This window comes from Phoxinus phoxinus, assembly GCF_949152265.1.
Source record: "Phoxinus phoxinus genome assembly, chromosome: 18".
In the NCBI taxonomy this organism is placed as follows: domain Eukaryota; kingdom Metazoa; phylum Chordata; class Actinopteri; order Cypriniformes; family Leuciscidae; genus Phoxinus; species Phoxinus phoxinus.
Genome location: NC_136893.1, coordinates 18,809,077 through 18,828,288, shown reverse-complemented (window position 1 = coordinate 18,828,288; position 19,212 = coordinate 18,809,077). Strand labels below are relative to the sequence as shown.

General features: G+C 39.3%; 1 protein-coding gene across 2 annotated transcripts; it reads right to left on the bottom strand.

Annotated features, from left to right (window-relative positions):
- Positions 1-15,636: 15,636 nt before the first annotated feature.
- On the bottom strand, positions 15,637-17,926 carry npbwr2b (neuropeptides B/W receptor 2b). Of its 2 annotated transcripts, none has more exons than XM_079589002.1 (2): positions 17,877-17,926; positions 15,637-17,677 (listed from the first exon to the last, which is right to left on the bottom strand). In XM_079589002.1, the coding sequence occupies exon 2, from the start codon at positions 17,504-17,506 to the stop codon at positions 16,487-16,489; it is 1,020 nt and encodes a 339-aa protein (XP_079445128.1). In that variant the 5' UTR covers positions 17,507-17,677; positions 17,877-17,926; the 3' UTR covers positions 15,637-16,486. The 2 variants fall into 2 exon arrangements, with proteins under 2 accessions (XP_079445128.1, XP_079445129.1); XM_079589003.1 differs by having other exon boundaries at positions 15,637-17,633.
- Between the last annotated feature and the right edge of the window lie 1,286 nt (positions 17,927-19,212).

Below are 19,212 nucleotides of genomic sequence, written 5' to 3'. Positions count from 1 at the left end.
CTTAATGCATCGTTTCCTTTTGGAGCATCAGTGAAAATGTTCACCTTTTTTAATAGTTGTCTTTGAGTCCCTCAGTTAACCTCAGTGTGTAAAGATGGATCTCAAAATCAGGGTAGTTTAACTGCTCAAGAAGAACAAGGGACTCAAGAACAACCATAACAAAAAAAACAGTCGTGATCATCCGGGTAAAGACACACAGTATTGATAATCAAGGGTGTGTAAACATTTGAACGGGGTCATTTTTATGAATTCAGCTATTTCTTTTTTTTTTTTTTTTGTGGAACTATATGTGAACATATTTAATGTAAAATATCTTATTCAGGACAGTATTAAATAAAAAAAATATTTTCTCTCTCTTTTCTTCAGAGAAGGCTTTTTAAACGGATGGGCATCCTCCGTTTAAAAATAGTGAAGGCCAAGAGTACTCCATGATAAAAGTTTATGAATAAGCATTTTCCTTAATTATTTTGAATTAATTCACTTATATTCCTCTGGGAAACATTTAAATAGCAATACCTAAATATAAGATCTGAGTGGCTCCTTAAACTGAGCCGAGATCCATACATGCATTTTAGACTTCCATCTTCTGGAACAGATGAAATTTCAGCACTTGAGCACTGGAATTCGCACAGACACTAAAAACAGCATGAGTTCAAAAACGGGTGGATGTAGATTTTGAATCTGCTTTATCACCACAGACAAAGGACAGGATTTATTTAATATAAATAATTGTAACGTCAAGGACAATTGTGTATTATTCATGATGTATGAATAATGATGCCCAAGCCAAAAGAAGGTCTGTGGCACAAGTCACACAAAAATGTAATGATGGTTATGGGAGCAATGTGTCACAACACATACAAGTTTCATAATAAAGACATTATTGTTTATGTATGATGTTGTGACAGTCGTCAATGATTTGTGTTTTTCCTATTCCGTACTGAGGATGGCGCTGTGAGCGTATATTCGGGGGGAACCAGGTGGGAAGTATTTAAGGAGGTGTGATAGGCCATATGCACAGCTGCACTACTTCCTGAACTTGTGCAGGCTCCTTTGTTTCCTGTCTGCCAGGATTGGCCAAACTGATTATTCCAGGTGTGTCTGATTATTGTTGTTGGTCAGACACACCTGGATTAATCAGTTTGGCCAATCCTGGCAGACAGGAAACAAAGGAGCCTGCACAAGTTCAGGAAGTAGTGCAGCGGTGCATAGGGCCTTTGTTGTCAGGCGCGGGTTATTCGCGGTCATGGTCACGCTAGCGGATGGCTTATTGTGAGTATTGTTGTTGTAGCCCGCGTTGCACTGAGCTGTTAATGCTGCGGTCTGTTCCTGTTTTTAATGCTTAGAAATTCATATTTTGAGGAATATGGTTCCCTCATTGAATTTCGTAAAGCATTGGGGAGTTGTTGAGAGCGATTTGGTGGTTTGCGTGCAGCCCAAATGGAGCGGTTGAGAGAGAGTTTTTTCCAATCCGGTTATGCTGTGGTTTAGACGCTTATTATAGGTAGTATTTTTGAGGAGGTTTTGGTGTAGGAAGGGTTTTCTTTTGGTGTTTATTTTGGCGCTATTTTGTAAATATTGTGTGTGATGTAATGAACTTCCAGGCCCAGTAGTTTAATGACTGACATAAGCAAACGTTTTTTTCTTTTGTTGAACTTTTGATCCAGATGATTTTTTTCACTTTTTTTTGTATGCTTGTTTTCCTCTTATGCGGCTGCCTTATTGTATTTTGATTCATTTTTTTTCTTGCATAAGATGTACGCATTGTATTTAATTATCTGCATTATTTATTTGATTTGTCGGTCATTTATTTTTGTGAGGTAATTAAAAGGTAAATGTTTCTGGGTCTGGAATTAATAGTTGATTTAACAAAATTTTTCTTTCTATCTTTTCCTGCTCTATTACTATTTATTTTATTGTATTGAATGTATTGATGTACTGAATTATGTAATATGACTGGAATTGAATAGAGAACTTTTTGAATCAACTTGTGGTTCCTTGTCTGTTGGTTTATGAGTTTATAATTGCTTCTAATGAAGGATTTATTCAGTAATTGTGGTGGTTTTTACCCCTGGCGCCCGAACCCAATAATTTAAGGCCAAATACCGTCACAATGTACATGTGAACTGTGTTGGGTCCATAGATGTAATTTTTGTCAGGTTCGATATTGTCCCTACCACTTTTAGAAACATCTTGTGGCAGGGATGTACCTAATACAAATAATACATCTTCATTTGATTAGCAATTCGTTCATTTGTTTAACCCTCTGGGGTCTAGTGTGTTTTTGGGGTCCTTAAGATGTTTTGACATGCCCTGACATTTGTGCTTTTTTCAGTTGCTTAAAAACATATTAATGGCAAAGGTGTAATTACACTCTATTCAGCACAAATAGGGCTACCATAATATGTGAGCAACGTGTATGTACATGTTTGTATTTTTGAGAGAATATTGTTTATGCCTGGTTATTGAAAAAAACAAAAAATTAAAGTTTCTGAAATAAGGCCACAAAACAATAAATGTTACCTGACTTTTGACTGATGGATGTTGTCCAGTTTTTGCTTCAAACCGATCTGAAAATCATCCTGCCTAATCATTCACATAAAACTATACATTGATTTAAATTTTGTAAGACACGTTTTGTTTGGAAAGGCAATATGCGTGGGTGTGTGAATGATGATGAATAATGCTCTGATTCACTCCTGAGAAGACAATGACCCGCATAATGAGCCTTTCATTCAGGTGTGTCACTGGGTACCACAAAAAATAATTTTGTATGCATGCAAATTGTATAATATCCAAAGTAAACATTTCTAGTAACTATGCAGTTAATTCTCATACTGTATTTTCAGAAAGTTTAGGAATATATCTCCCCAAATTTGTCACTAATAAAACACAATGGTTACACTTTATTTCGATAGTCCACTTTAGACATTCTACTAACTATAAGTAGCTTTTCAACTACATGTCAACTAACTCTCAGAGTATTAGTAGAGTGTAGTAGACTGTTAGGTTATTGTTATGTGTTTGGGTTCGGGTTAGGAGAATAAGTTGACTTGTAGTTGCTAAGTTACTTATAGTTAGTTTAATATCTGATGGGGGACCAACAAAATAAAGTGTTAGCAGATATTAAGCAGACAGTCTACTAATACTCTAATGACAGTTAGTTGACATGTAGTTGCAAAGTAACTTATAGTTAGTAGAATGTCTAAAGTGGACTATCAAAATAAAGTGTTACCTAACATCTTAGTTGATAATTCAATATACCTATACTTTATATTTGACAAAACATCACATAGCCTACTATATATTAAACATATGAGCAGAAATGGGATTATTTGATGTGGCAGTAGTCATTTTTACAGTAAAAACTTTATAAACTTTATAAAATAAATATTGTCTAAACATTCATATTTCATCTGTAACATATTGTTTTTTATGATATATTAGCATATAAATGTTAATTTGCAGTTTAATACGTTGCTTATCTGGCACAGATGCAAGCTGTTCTGTAGTAAACAACAGCACGCATCTGTGTATATTCATATTTAAACAGTATTTTTTGCGGTGTACAGACACTATTGCATATCGCGATTAGAACAAAGCACTTAAGAAGAACTTACTACTCACAATCCTCTGTTGCTCCTCAAAGTGAAACTAAACCTGCACGTTTTTACGAGGTAAATTTCCCAGAATTATTACTACGATAGTATTATTCCTCACAGCCTCGTAAAGTGCATGAGTCTGATCAAGCTTGATGTGTTTTATCCATAGACTCTAAAAAAAATATGGACGTAGTGTCCGTGACGTCACCCGTAGGTTTCTGAAGAGCATTTTTGAAGCCTAAAGTGGGCGGAGCCGGCCATCGCCATCTTGGCCTCGCGTCACCATTCGTCACTCCCGGATAACAGAATATGGGCAAAGAGGCGGAGCTGAGGAGCCTGGCTATCTGAAACCACGCCCACCTAGTGCGACGTTATCAGGGGGGTAGTGTTTCGGAAGACACTGAAGCATCCCCGGGCGCCGCCATTGGCTAGCGGACCCCCACCTGCTGTTAGCATTCCATTGACTCCCATTCATTTTTGCGTCACTTTGACAGCGAATAACTTTACATCTGAGGCGTTTAAAGACACCATTTGTCCATTGTTTATTTCTAAAGAAACACGAAAATGTATAAAAAGCTCCATTACCTTGTACCTTACGTTATGGACCCGTAGAAGCAGTTTTTGTAAAAATAGGCTAACGATTGCGTTATACCCGCGCGACTCTGTCGCACAAGTCGAAAAATTACCGTATGGACAGGCAGAGAAGCTCGCAAGCAATCGGGAGGACGTGGAGGCATAAAGTCAAAGGAGAAGCCCATAGAGAGTGATAAAGTTGCTCCCGCTGCTAGCTCATGTACAGCTAATACTCACGGTCTCCGTCTCTGCGAGATTCGGAAGGGAATGATTCAGATTTCTCTCGGCACAGCTACTAGAAGACCTACAGGTTGCTCACGTCACATCTACGTCGTCAAGCTCAGTTTGAGCCTGCGCAGTTCGCCTTGCGATCAGGAAGTGAGTGCTTCTAATTGACTTCACTGCTCTCCGTTGAAACCTATGGGGTCGCTGTGTCCAGTTTATATACTGTCTATGGACATTATGGAGTTAGCAGGCTTGGGAGCTAATGCTATATGCTAATGCTACTCACAGTACCAAGTCTGTGACTCCACAGGGCCTCGCGCTAAAGTGACAGTTGATTATTAAAATCAGAATACCAATTAAAAGGTCCTGTTTTTGCCCTTCGAAATATTATAATAGTTACAGTTTTTTTCAGTCGCTAACAATCGTTTGTCCAGCCAGTTGTCACATTTTCAAAACTCTAAACACAATTAGCACAGCATCGGTCTTTTGTGGCCATACCATTCACACATTTCATGTCGTTTTCACACAATATGCAGTCAGTGAACACATTTCCACAATGCTTACATTTTCTTAACAGACAAGCTATACCTCCCAACAAAACTATGGATTGTTTTTGTAGTATTTACGAATGTTAACACACAACATCCCACAATAGCAAAAACAATATTCCAAACCTTAGATACAGTATAAAAACCTCTGCTTCTGCAATGATCAGTTCAAAAACAATATATCTCAGATGATAACAAACAAACAATTGAATATCTCAGCTGATAACAAACAAACAATTGAATAATTGACACAGAGCTGATTTATGTTGGGTAAATTGGGCCAACCACAGCTGATTCCAGACTGGCTTAGACTGGCTTAGACTCAGTGGCAGGGGTTATCTTTTTCTATTACATTGACACTATACAGTAAAAGGAGGAGAAGGGAGAAGAGCAGGCCCAGTGAGAGATGCAGTGAGCCAGTGGACCCTCTAATGCCGAGCGCATCCTTGCCTTTCTCAATGATCTCCACCAGCGCCTGGTTCCAGAGCAGCGCCTGGTTCTCATGAAAACATGAGGACCTTTGTAATTACCTGGGACAATGTGGCTTTCCATCATTCTCAAGCAATAACAACATGGTTTGAAGTCCACCCAAGACTGGTAAGTCTCTTCCTTCCACCCTATTCACCTTTCCTCAACCCCAGAGGAGTTCTTTTCTGCATGGAGGTGGACGGTTTATGACCATCAGCCACATGACCAGATGTCCCCCCTTGAAGCCATGGATGCTGGTGCAGGGACATCACAGTTCTTGATTGCATCGCCTTGGATAATATCAGATGTGATGTTGATGAAAACATGTGGCCTAACCCTGAAGATCGCAGAGATTAGATACAGTCATTTTGTGCTTTTTTTTGTACAAAAAAAAAAAAGTACTAAAAAAGTTGTTGTTTTTTTCTGTTCAGAATGCTCTTGTGTGTTTCATGGATATTTTGTTCACTGTAAGCACTACTGTAAAACTTTTTCTGTTCTATCATACCGTGTTTCTATTGTACCTCCTGTAGTAAACAGTAAAGGATTTGCTTTTACTGGAATGCTTTTGAATGTGAACATTACTACATGTGGACATACAGTTCCCAACCAAGAAACATAAAAGTCTATGCAGTTTTTGTAATGTCAACAATATTCAGTATTTTGAAACCTGGTGTACTTTGTTTGACTGCATGTAACTTGTGAAGTGAAAACAAGTGTTATTCTTTGACAGAATAATTTCATTTTGAGAAAGATGTGTTCTATTTTGAAATGAAGAGTTAGTATATATTTAACAAAATGTGTTTTTGAGAAGAAAATTATCCATTTGGCCAATTGTGTTTTGTAGGTGTGAGTCTGTGTTAAGAGTTTAGAAAAAGTATCTGGAGTATGGTTAAGCGCTTGTTAGCGATTGAAAAAAACTGTAAAAGACATAGCTACAAGTGAGACTGTATCGTGATTCTGTACAGCTATTCTGCTATAGTTGATAATGTATTATGCAGTAACTTTACAATATTACTCTGAGAGTGTGTGTGACCGTGATTATGTGCATACATGTCAGTCACTCTTTTATTACAGTCTATGGTCCGTCAGCGCGGCATCGCTCGTCAAGTTCGTAGAGAGCTTTATTATTCAGTCCATTTTTAATTCTGATTTTGGCCGCATCTCAAATGGGTCAAACCATAGATATATTACCTATGAAGTTCAAGTAAATGCGCTAGAAATCCGCACTCATTCAAGGATGTGCATTTATTGCATGAACGGAGAAACACCGACACCTGCAGGATTTCATCTGACGGTACATAACCATGTTATAATCTGTCCCAGAGCAACGGTTCCGCAGAGCGAGTGTAGCCTTTATATCTATAGACGTTTTTTTAATCTGAAAACTCCAAAAAGCAACGAAATTGTCAGACATCCATAAGTGCATGTTCACAGAGGAAAACATCTGAAATACAGCGCTGGTTGTTCTCTCGAACGATACTCGACGACAACGGCGGCGGTGTGGGCGAAGTAATGGGTGTACTAAACTATATGAAATAATCCCGAAAAAAAGCACAAACACGGCAGAGATGGCAAGTTCAGCAGCTGGAATTTGCTGAGGTGAAGTGACGGCTAACCGGCTAGCATTGACATAATCGGGAATCCACCTGTCACTCAAAAGTGGACACACCCTTAATTTTGCAGAACTTTTAATATTAATCAACTAAACGGGTGAGTTTAATTCACCCCCCTCACAGTTGTTATGAAGGGCAAAATTAGCTGTATAGACCAAAGCCACATAGAGAACCAGGCTGTAAACATGTTTTGTTTTGCTGTAAAGTTGGGCATTTTAACATGCGGGAAATACAGATTTGACTCACTTCTGCAGCCAGCCTCAAGCGGCCAGTAGATGAATTGCCGTTTAATTCACTTCCGTGTTGGTTTCAAGAGAGAGACAGGGAGGTTGCCGCTTGGTTTTATCCAGCTGATGTGGGCATTGGCACGTTTGCATATTGCCTCAGCTCATTTGCGTTTGAATAGCGCGCGCTCTCCGTGGGCGTGGTCACATTAGCACTTAATGAACTAATGAGCTGAAATGAGACTGACATCTCTCTCTTTTCATACAGATTACATAAACTGAGAATATTTGTTTTTTATATAAATTACTTTAAAATAAGATTTTGACTGAGTATTCGCTGAGTTACAGTTCATTTTCGGACACGTTTCAGAATGGACTTGAGTGACAGAGAGAAGGCAGAACTCGCATCATGTTTATTTTTCTTTATTTGGCAAAAAGCACAACACTTTGTTTTTATTGTGAGTATACACAAAAAAATAGACACTTAACAGGATGATGTATAACACTTATATGTAAGATAAAAATCAACAGAGTATTTTGAGTCTCTTTTGCACTGATAAGAATAAAAGCGAGCTGGTATCGCCGGCGCAAAATGAGAGGTGATCTATCGCTGGAATGTGTTGGTTTTGAAATCACGCTTGCTGTTGTTATCAGTTCTCTTGGCGCTCATGCACACGAGCAGTCTTAACGCCATTGCAGTGACTCTCTGTTCTTTTTGGTGAAATCAAAAAACAAAAATGCACTCAAACGTGTACATGTTCTTGATATACAATCACCGATGAACACCTTTGGTTTTAATGAAGAAGACAAAAAAAAAAACTATAGGCCTACAAGGGTGGATTAGAACCCAGAACCTCTCTGACAAAATATCTACCACCACCACCACATAGGCACACAATAATTTTTTGTGAATCTACATATTTATTCACTAATGTGAAGAATCTTGGGACTATGTAGTGTGTGTGTGTGTGTGTGTGTGTGTGTGTGTGTGTGTGTGTGTGTGTGTGTGTGTGTGTGTGTGTGTGTGTGTGTGTGACATGACTTCTGTGTCAATAAACTAACCTCAATGTACTATTTGAATGGATTTCTGGGTCTTTTTTATTTTTTTTTATTGAGGTGTATACATCATCTGAAAGATGAATAAATAAGCTTTCCATTGATGTACGGTCGGTGGTAAATGTGGAATCTAAGGGTGCAAAAAAAATCGAAACATTGAGAAAATCGCCTTTAAAGTTGTCCAATTAATTTGGCCGATTTTGCTGCATTCACTCACAAAAATAAATGTTTTATATATTTACGGTAGTACATTTATAAAATATCTTCATGGAACAAAATATTTACTTAATATCCTAATGATTTTTGGATACAATATATTGTTGGCTATTGCCACAAATATACCTGTGCGACTTTTGACTGGTTTTGTGATCCAGGGTCACAAATGAACCCCCAACCCACACACACACACACTTCTGTCCCATCCACTTTTTAAAACAATTGAAGATTGAAGAAATCTATGCATTTATATATGTGTGTGTGTGTGTGTGTGTGTGTGTGTGTGTGTGTGTGTGTGTGTGTGTGTGTGTGTGTGTGTGTGTGTGTGTGTGTGTGTGTGTGTGTGTGTGTGTGTGTGTGTGTGTGTGCACTCTGTGTGTGTTGATCTTAAAATATGTATTAACCTGTCTGAAGAGTGACACATCAATAATGCAAAGTTCCATCCCTGCTTGATATGCACAACACACAGATATTGTCACACATTACCAGATTGAAGAAAGGCTACATCTCCTCCCACCGGGAGATATTTTATTCTAGTGCCACCCTCTGCCGTCGCATAACGCCATTTCATTAGTGCTTTAGCACTCTCTACTCCTCTCAATTAGTGCAGGCGACCATTTGGTGAAAATCATGGATCCCTCCCCCTCTCTCCACCCTGTCATTTCTCAAACCAATCCCCATAACCGGGTTATAATACTACAGTTTGTGACTTATGATTTGATATGTGCTCAGTATTGACCAAGGGATGAAGTTGTGGAGGCTTTAACACCATCAGGCAATGAAGGACCACGAATAGATGGATTGTCTGATGTAAATCAACCTGTGTGTGTTTATGCTGTGTGTGTGTGTATGTGTATGCCAAGTGAATCCATGATGTCTTAGTATCAGCAATGCGGTGACAGCAAGAAGACGTGTGGGGTAATAAAAAGCGCAGCAGACTGATGCTTATGTGGCCTCACTCACGCACACATACACACCTCTACGTCCCAAGGCTAAAACCGAGGGATACAGCGCCCATAATTCAACGGTCAGCAGGGAGACATATTTCTTCTGGCTGCTGTGGAGGTATTAGCTGCGTCTGGGGTCTACACACAGGTCAGGAGGCTGCACAGAGGCCTGCGTCACTATATTGCTGTGTTCAAATTCACTTTATTCTGCTTCCCACAAATCCCAAAGGATTGATTTATGACACTGAGGAAACACCTTACAAATAAAGTGGGGTTAACACCTTTGTGTGATGCAGTTTTCCACTTAAGTTTTAGATCAGATATCCTTTATGTCTTTCAGTGTGTTTTCACCTCACCCAAGAACTGAAGGGCAGATAAGCGCTTACGGGAAATGGCTAAGAGGAAATTCTTTATTTTTAAACTATTGTGTATAAATCAAGATCACTGTTAGTCAAGGTTTAGCTGGTTAGGTTAGCAAAGTATGGTTAGCCCAAGCTACCCAGCTATAGCGGGGTCCAAATAAGCATGTTTCTCAATTTGACAGCGATTTTTTTTTTTTTGCGATTTGTGACAATATAAAGATTTTGGCAAGAAACATATATATTGTTATTATATTATGTTATGTTATGTTATGTTATGTTATATTTTATTGTATTATATTAGCCAGCAGCCATATCACCATGTAGCCCAAGACTGGTTGCCCACTGAAGCTAAGCAGGGTTGAGCCTGGTTAGTACCTGGATTGGAGACCTCCTGGGAAAAACCAGGTTGCTGCTGGAAGAGGTGTTAGTGAGGCCAGCAGGGGGCGGTCACCCTGTGGTCTGTGTGAGTCCTAATGCTCCAGTGTAGTGACAGGGACACTATACTGCCAAAAGAGTGCTGTCCTTCGGATGAGACGTTAAACCAAGGTCCTGACTCTCTGTGGTCATTAAAGATCCCAGGATGTCCTTCGAAAAAGAGTAGGGGTGTAACTCTGGCATCCTGGCCAAATTTGCCCCATGGCCTCTGTCCATCATGGCCTCCAAATCATCCCCATATACTGATTGGCTTCATCACTGTCTCCTCTCCACCAGTAAGCTGGTGTGTGGTGGGCGTTCTGGCGCAATATGGCTGCCGTCGCATCATCCAGGTGGATGCAGCACATTGGTGGTGGTTGAGGAGATTCCCCCCTTCTATGTAAAGCGCTTTGAGGTCTGAGAAAAAGCGCTATATAAATGTAACAAATTATTATTATTATTATATTGCTGCTGCTATACCACATGATTTCATCTCTGCTTTTTGCGGATGATGTTGTTGTGTTGGCCCCATCAGACCAGGACCTTCAGCATGCACTGGGACGGTTTGCAGCCGAGTGTGAAACGGCTGGGATGAGAATCAGCACCTCCAAATCCGAGGCCATGGTCCTCAGTCGGAAAAGGGTGGCGGAGAGTTCCTGCCCCAAGTGGAGGAGTTCAAGTATCTTGGGGTCTTGTTCACGAGTGAGGGAAGGATGGAACGGGAGATTGACAGACGGATCGGTGCAGCTTCTGCAGTAATGCGGTCGATGTACCGGTCTGTCGTGGTGAAGAAGGAGCTAAGCCGCAAGGCCAAGCTCTCGATTTACCGGTCAATCTACGTTCCTACTCTCACCTATGGTCATGAGCTGTGGGTCATGACCGAAAGGACAAGATCCCAGATACAGGCGGCCGAAATGAGCTTTTCCCGTAGGGTGGCTGGGCGATCCCTTAGAGATAGGGTGAGAAGCTCGGTCACTCGGGAGGAGCTCAGAGTAAAGCCGCTAGGGCTAAGTAGCTAGGGAGAAGGAAGTCTGGGCATCTCTGCTTAGACTGGTGCCCACGCGACCCGGCCCCGGATAAGCGGAAGAAGATGGATGGATGGGTATTATCTTAATTATATTATATTATATTATATTATATTATATTATATTATATTATATTATATTATATTACATTATATTATATTATATTATATTATATTATATTATATTATATTATATTATATTATATTATATTATGCCAGTGTATGTATATTCTGGGGTCTCTTAAAAGTGTGAAATGGTGTGAAATTTTTCCCAGTTTCCTGTTTTTGATGTTAATGAGTCAGTAGTGAACTATGTACACTACCGTTCAAAAAATGTAGGGTCAGTAAAATGGATTAAATTGATCAAATGTATTTTAAATAAATGCTGTTGATCACAGGTATATTGATAATAGTAAGATATGTTTCTTGGGCAGCAAATCAACATGTTGGAATGATTTCTGAAGTATACAGCATACACTGGAGTATGCTGTAAATTCATCAATTACATAAAAATAAATATTTAAATAGATAAGTCTAGATTTTTTAATTTTTTTAATGTCCCAATATGACAATTTTCACCATGTTTTTGATCAAATTAATTTAGCTTCGAGTTTAAGACTTTTTTTCAATAACATTAAAACATCTGATGAACTTTTGAACAGTGCACATCGTGATTTCATCGGCCGTTGTCATTTTCCGGTGGCTCCTGAGTATTTTGTCACATTTACAAGTTAGAAGAAACAAACAGAGTAAGTGTCCATGAACAAAGATGGAGATTTCAAAGTGCACAATTCCAGCGGGTCCTTAGCTAGCCGAGCTACCTTGAGACGAATGGGAATGCTCACAGATAGCTTTATCTCTAAAAATTATTGACCTGTTTCAAATGATTCTTATATGCCACAAAATGGTAGACTATGTCGACATGAAGTCGTTTAAGGTTTCACAAAGTTCATGAGTGTTTGGGTTACCATGGAAACAGTAATCCCGATCTATTCTGGCAGGCTCATTTGTCTTCTCTGGATAAGGGCAAACAACTTAGTATTGAACAGTTTATAAGTTGGTGATCTTTTTTTTTTTTTTTTTAATAAGTCTTCCCAGTTCAGTAGACAAAAGACAGAAGCAAATGTTACATCAGGAGATTAGAAAGGTCTCCTCGAGCCTTTAAAATGATGAGCATATGACTATAGCATAGTTAATAGCAACAAGCAACCCAGGCTCATTGAAAATATGTGACTCTGGCCTCATTTATGCAAAACCTAATAAGTGCAATCCGGGTGCATTTTGCTGGTGATGTGTCCACAAATGCTGCTAGAAGCGATATTGTTTTATTTTTCTACATTGCAGATGTGGGTTTATTAACCATAAAGAGACGGTCAAAAAGGCCAAAAAGTTGATTTTGAACACAGAGCAAAGCCTACAGACATAATTCAGGTCTTGAATTATGTACGCCTATCAAAACTGAGTATTTTAAAGAGAGTGTAAAAAACAGTATAGAAAATTCTAAATTAGAATGTTTTTGATGTAAAAATCTTGCTAACATTATAGTGGACCTCAAAGAAGATATCATTTTTTTTAAATGTGTGTCGGTAAGTGGTTGAAAGTAACTTAACCCCTACACTAAACCTACTCTAAAATTAAAAATATACATGCAACCATTAAATTTTGGCTTCCATTTATGATGCCGGACTGCCTTATTCTGGTGACTTGTTTCACGATACTCATGTGGGCTCAGCACATATAAGTCTTGTAAGAAATAAGTAATAAGTCTTTATTAATCAATAATTTGCCCCATAATCACAATTTGTGTGAAAACTGCTGTTTTACTGCCTCTGGTGTTTATTACAGATGGAATCTGCAGTGAAATGTACAAGTACATTTTGCAGTTTTGCAGAAATGTAGCCAGAGTCACATATTTCCAATGTTGAAAATGTTGCATTAAATGGCGTCCAATGTTTTTATCATCTGCCTAGAGGAGAATATGCCTTGTTTACAGCTGAATCAATGCCACATAACTGAAATGTTAATTGTCGGGAATGGACGTGAGCCAGACAGGCTGGGAGCTTGTTAAATCCGCATCTGCATGTTGGCACCGTGAGTCAGTCCAGACATCAGTGCGATGCAGAATTGATTTAAGAGCCTCTCATCATATAGAACACAGTCAGAGCTTATAATTGGCCAGTGAGGGCTTCCATGCTGGGCTGTTTGAGCCAGTAGCCCATTTGTTTTGTGAACAAGCGCATGGTATTGTGATCTGCATATCCAAAGCAGCTGGCATGATTCAGGATGAAATGCGAGTTTCATCACAATGTCCACTCAATGCGTCTGTAATAAACGTACCACTCTTTTTGCATTGAATCGAATATTGCCTTCACCTGCATTGGCCCTTATGGACAAAAACACAGCTGTGCAGAGAAGCACAATGAGATCATTCTCTGTGACAACCGTCCATTCGTTTATCTCAGAAAGACACATTCCCCGAGACGGGGTGCGAATCTCGTCAACAGTAAGTCGATGTCATTGATTTGTGCGGGTACGGAGGCTGGGACATAATTGAAGTTTCCAGCAGGTTCCCCCTGAGTGTTCAAGTGTTTGACTTGTGGAGACAGAATACAGCGGGGGCTTCAATGCCGGATGCAGGTGATGGGCAAATCAAAGGCCGGCGGCTCCAGTGTTTGGAACGGAATGTCACAAAGTCAATTGCAGCAATGTGACCCAATCACAATCAATGCAACATGACAATCAACTGCAGAGCTTTTCCTTTGGAGCCCTGCTAACATCAAAATTACAAGGACACGGGATCACACTTAATGTCTAATGCCTGTCATTCTGGTCATGCATGCAATTGCAGTGACAAAATCAATTTGTGTCACAGTTTTGCCAAAGACCAGCATCCAATGGCACAAGATATTCTCACAGGTGTCAAGTAATAGAGCACAGTAACAAAAAGTGTATGACTGCCATCTAGTGTCACTGTTTAGAAGTATCAGGGAAAATCCTGATTAAACTAGCTGTTTTGAAACACTAACTGGTTTCTAGTTGGTTATAAGCGGGTCTTACCATCAGATGGTGAAGCCATTTTTATTATTATTATTATTTACTTATTTACAGATTTTGTGACATGGTTGTCAACAAGTTAATGATCAACATCTTAAGTTTTTGTTGTTGTTGTTGCTGTAGCTGTAGCTAGGCCCTATATTTTAGGTAACTGCAGAGACTGTGTGAATGTGTGTTAAGATAAATATAACTGATTTATTATTTAAATATGTTTATGTATTATTTAAATATAACACTTATTTAGTAATTATCAAAAGACAGGAGCATGCAAATGGTGTGTTTGCATAATAACAATAATAATAATGATGCATTTTAAAAGTGACTGTCACTATGTAACTGGCAATTGTAAGTATAGTTTAATATTAATTAAGACACATCCATTCAGATCTTTAATCTAGAAAATGTAGATCTTATCTAGAAATAAATGCCGGGATATTATGCGGAAAACGTAAATGCACGCTGCCCTCTTCTGTCTGTTGCGTGCAGTTACCAATATTAATGTACACACACACACACACACACACACACACACACACACACACACACACACACACACACACACACACACGAACTGTCACACATTTGTTTATTTATCTGTTTGTTTATTTATTGATTGTGAAGCCAAGTTACCACAATTGTATTACTTTAACACTATGGCTACTATGAAAATGTAGCTGATGTTCGGTTCGTAATTTAAATGGCATAGCTTCTTCAAAAGGCATATAGGTTATTTCAATGTGTGAGCGACTCGGATTGTGGCATGTCGTGGCTCTTGCTCAGTGTTGTGGCATTCTAAGAACGCGCACAAACCCAGTATTAGTTACTGTTCTAGACCGCCAGGTGGCGTAACCCCCGCGTAACAGAACTCCACATAAACGTGAGGTTGAGTTCTGGCAGAACTCAATATTCATATATGATTTTTAATAGGCCAGACAATTAAGATACATGATAATGTGTAGCCTATAATGTACAGTAAGGGGCAGCGATTGTGTGAGTCCATGCATTTATTGTAAAAGGCAGTCCTTGTAAGGCACGCACACACACGAGAGAGAGAGAGAGAGAGAGGGGGGGGGAGAGGGGGGGGGAGAGAGGGGGGGGGGGAGAGAGGGGGGGGGGAGAGAGGGGGGGAGAGAGAGAGAGAGAGAGAGAGAGAGAGAGAGAGAGAGAGAGAGAGAGAGAGAGAGAGGAGGGGACTATATATTCAGGAACATTCTGCGGTAGAAAAATACATTAGATGATGCGTAATTTAAAACGTTGGGCCATGAGGACTATTAATATTTGATCTGCATCAGGCTAAATGAAAGACAATTGATTTATTCCATTTTATTTAGACCTAGTATTTAAAAAGCCATAATAATATGCTTCACTGTATCGATCTACAAATACACAAACAAAAATATTTCACATTTATATTCATCCATTAAAAGAAAAGAGAATGCACGTTTAAACATCTGTCTCAAGTGCTATTAAGATATGAAGCTGGACCGGAAGTGATGACGTTTCATGTGACAAAAGCAGGTCTATACAAATATATACACACAAAGCCAGTCCCTGCTGTTTGAGAAACACATGATGTCATCCTTGATATCACATTTTTTGTTATGCCTAGGTCAAGTTTTCAGGGCACTGCTGTTAGAAATGCGTTGAAGCACACTTCAAAATAGTTCATCACAGAGAGAGCACAAGAGGGAGACAAACTCTCACTTTAGAATTTAGTGTCAGGAAAATACTTTCTTTTATTATTGGGGAGCCACACGGGGACATGAGAATCTGAAGTAGTGGACACAGTGCTTTACTGTATTTTAATCAGTGTTTACGAGTGTGGATTTGAATCCAATTGGGTGAAAGCTACAATATACTGAATTGGAACGACAATGTTTTCAAAAATAAAATGCCTATACGGGCTGAACAGTTTTGTGTTGAGACACTGCCAGTAACTGTACTTTAATCAGGGCTGGTAATTGGCCACAAACTACAGAATCATTAAAATATAAAATATTAGAAATTTGTGTAACATATTTCAAAATATATTTTATATTTTATTTAGATATATTCAAATTGCTAAAACCCGCATCCTGTTTGCTACCTTAATTCAAATCCAGGAATCGAACTGGAATTCAGTTCGCCCCCCGTTATTCGTCCCTTCAATGTGTGTTCAATTCAGGCTGGTCTACATTCTAACATCTTCTTGAATGCTTTTCTGAAGCTGTCGTCCAGGAAGGCGTAGAGGAACGGGTTCAGACAGGAGTTGGCGTAGCTCAGGCTGGTAATGAAGTACGAGATGCCGATGAGAAGCGGTGTGGTCCGAAGGTCTGTGGTCAGCGCTACGATGGTGCTGAGGTGAAAGGGCGTCCAGCAGAACAGGCACACGGCCAGTACAATAAACACCATGATAGTCACCTTCTTCTTGGCTTTGTCCAGCGCTTTGGCGTTGGTGTTCAGACGCATGTTTCTTAGTTTGTACAGCATCATGGTGTAAAGAATGCAAATTGTAGACACCGGAATGGCAAAGCCCAGTATGAGTGTATAAATCCGGCTCGCTTTGAACCATAAACTTTCAGGACTTGGGAAACTCAGCACGCAGCTTTTCCTGTCGAAGTCGTCGGTACTGATGTAGACTCCTGCGAAAACGGTGAAGGGCATGACGATGAGGATCACCAGCATCCACACGCACAGACTCACTATCTTGGCTGCCCGGTATGTGCGGTACGGCATGCGCTTGGAGCGCACGGTCGACAGCACCACCAGGTACCGGTCCACACTCATAACAGTCAGAAAGTAGATGCTGGAGAAGATGTTATAGTGATCGATGCTTAAAATAATTTTGCAAAGCACCTCGCCGAACGGCCAGTAGTGTAACAGATGCTCCGCTATATTGATGGGGAGCACTAAAGTGAAGAGGTCGTCGGCGATCGCCAAGTTCAGAATGAACATATTGGTCACCGTCTTCATTTTGGGTGCTTTGAGGATCACATATATGACCGCCGTGTTGCCCGTCAGACCTACGGCACATATCACGGAGTAAATGACCGGGAGAACCACGTACAGATCTGCGTAAAAGAAGTAGTCAGCCGGCGGCGTGCAGTTCAGATCGCTCCGGTTGTGCGAGTTGTGATAGTACAAGTCCATGCTGTAGTTGCATGTCGGGTTTGGGGTGAAGGGCCCCGTGATGTTCTCCATACTGTAACAGCTGAGCCTCCGGGGATAAGTGCTTTACTTTATAAAGCTGCGCTCTCGCTTTCGCAGATCTCTCCACGAGTCTAAGGTGGTCGATGTCTTTCATCTGTCTCTTTGCGCGTCACGAGATCTGAGAGCAATACTACAATACATTGGTATCCTGCAGAAAACAGACTGTACAAACAATTGTACGCTGAGAAACGTATAACATATGCGCGAATTATGTACACAACTTATGAATGTAATAATTTAATTTATTTTAAAACATCAAAACATGCAGAAAAAACCTGTAGCCCATATATATACGAATTGCAAATGTTACTTTAAAAAGCAAAGAAGCAGCAACTAACAGTGAAAAGGTGCGAGGTCTTACCGTGTTGGATATTCTTTCTCCGTGCGCGCGCTGTGTCCTCTCTGCGCCAGGCAGCGTAGCTCGCGCTTTCCCCAACAAGTAGGAAAGAAGTGCGACTGGTGACGTCACATTCTACCGCGCGCTCTCCGCAGATCTTTGAAGGAGTCACGCATTCTTTTTGATTGTTTATGTGTGGGTTGACATGTCCTTTGGTAAATCATATTAAACAGTGATTTTCTAATTTTGTTATAATTATTAGCTATGCATGCAAGGATTGAGATATAAATAATAGAGAATCTACACGGATATTAACATTAAAACTGAAAGGCAAAAAGTTATTTAAAATTGTGGGGGGAAAGCAGTTACAGCATTTTACATATAAAATGCACGTGTTAATATAATTTTGAACCTAAAATTATGAAAAGTTCACGTATACATGGTATCAGTCAAATAAGTTTTTTATTTTATTTATTTATTTATTTATTATAGCAAGCTAGAATAGAGGATATGGTGTCCAGCGGTTGGCTGACTGTTCAATTAAATCACAACCAGTTATCATGGTGAATGATTGGCTTATTGTGCAGCATCCGATCCAGTGATTGGCTCAATGTGCCATGATCCTGTCATAAGTGTGAGTGATTGACATATTGTTAAGCATAAGATATGATGGATGATTCACAGTCTGGAAGCTTTGACTGACAACCTACTGTAGGAGTGACAGGGAAATACTTTTAAAACATTATGAAATAAATGATGCATTCCCATCTTTATATTTATTTATTTTGTTTTATTTTTTTATAGTGGTATTCACCAGTGCACATCCCACACATTTTAATTTAGTAGAACTTAATAAATTCAAGTTTGAAAACTTGCACTTGCACAATAGTGTTAATGTTTACAAAAATGTAAGCTTTAGTTGTTGCAATAGTTGACATTTGACAGTGTGCGATGAAAAATGTATTAAGATACATAACCCCTACAGAAGATCAATAAATGCTGTTAATTATTACTTATCATGAATTAACAATGAAGAAAAGTCTGTAACATCAGCCTAGAATAATAAAGGGTGTACAAATTGTTGTTTTTGTTAGTTCATGATTATAATGCATTCATAAATAAATTGAACCTTGTTGTAAAGTGTTAGCATAGTTGCACAACCTTGTGTAACTTGAAAAAGTTGTAACTTTGGCAGGCATGAGGCTTTTTGGAGAAACCCATGAACACTTTTTTGTCAAAAATTGGGATTTTTAAAATAGATTATGAAGTATTTTTCACTATCAGTTGTATCAAAATAGTGTTACAATTATTTAAATGAGTCTGCTTTTGAATGATTGATAATATTATTGTGGAGTGGATA

Excerpts from the sequence above, each read along its gene's own strand:
- npbwr2b (XM_079589002.1), bottom strand. The coding sequence starts at position 17,506 with ATGGAGAACATCACGGGGCCCTTCACCCCAAACCCGACATGCAACTAC.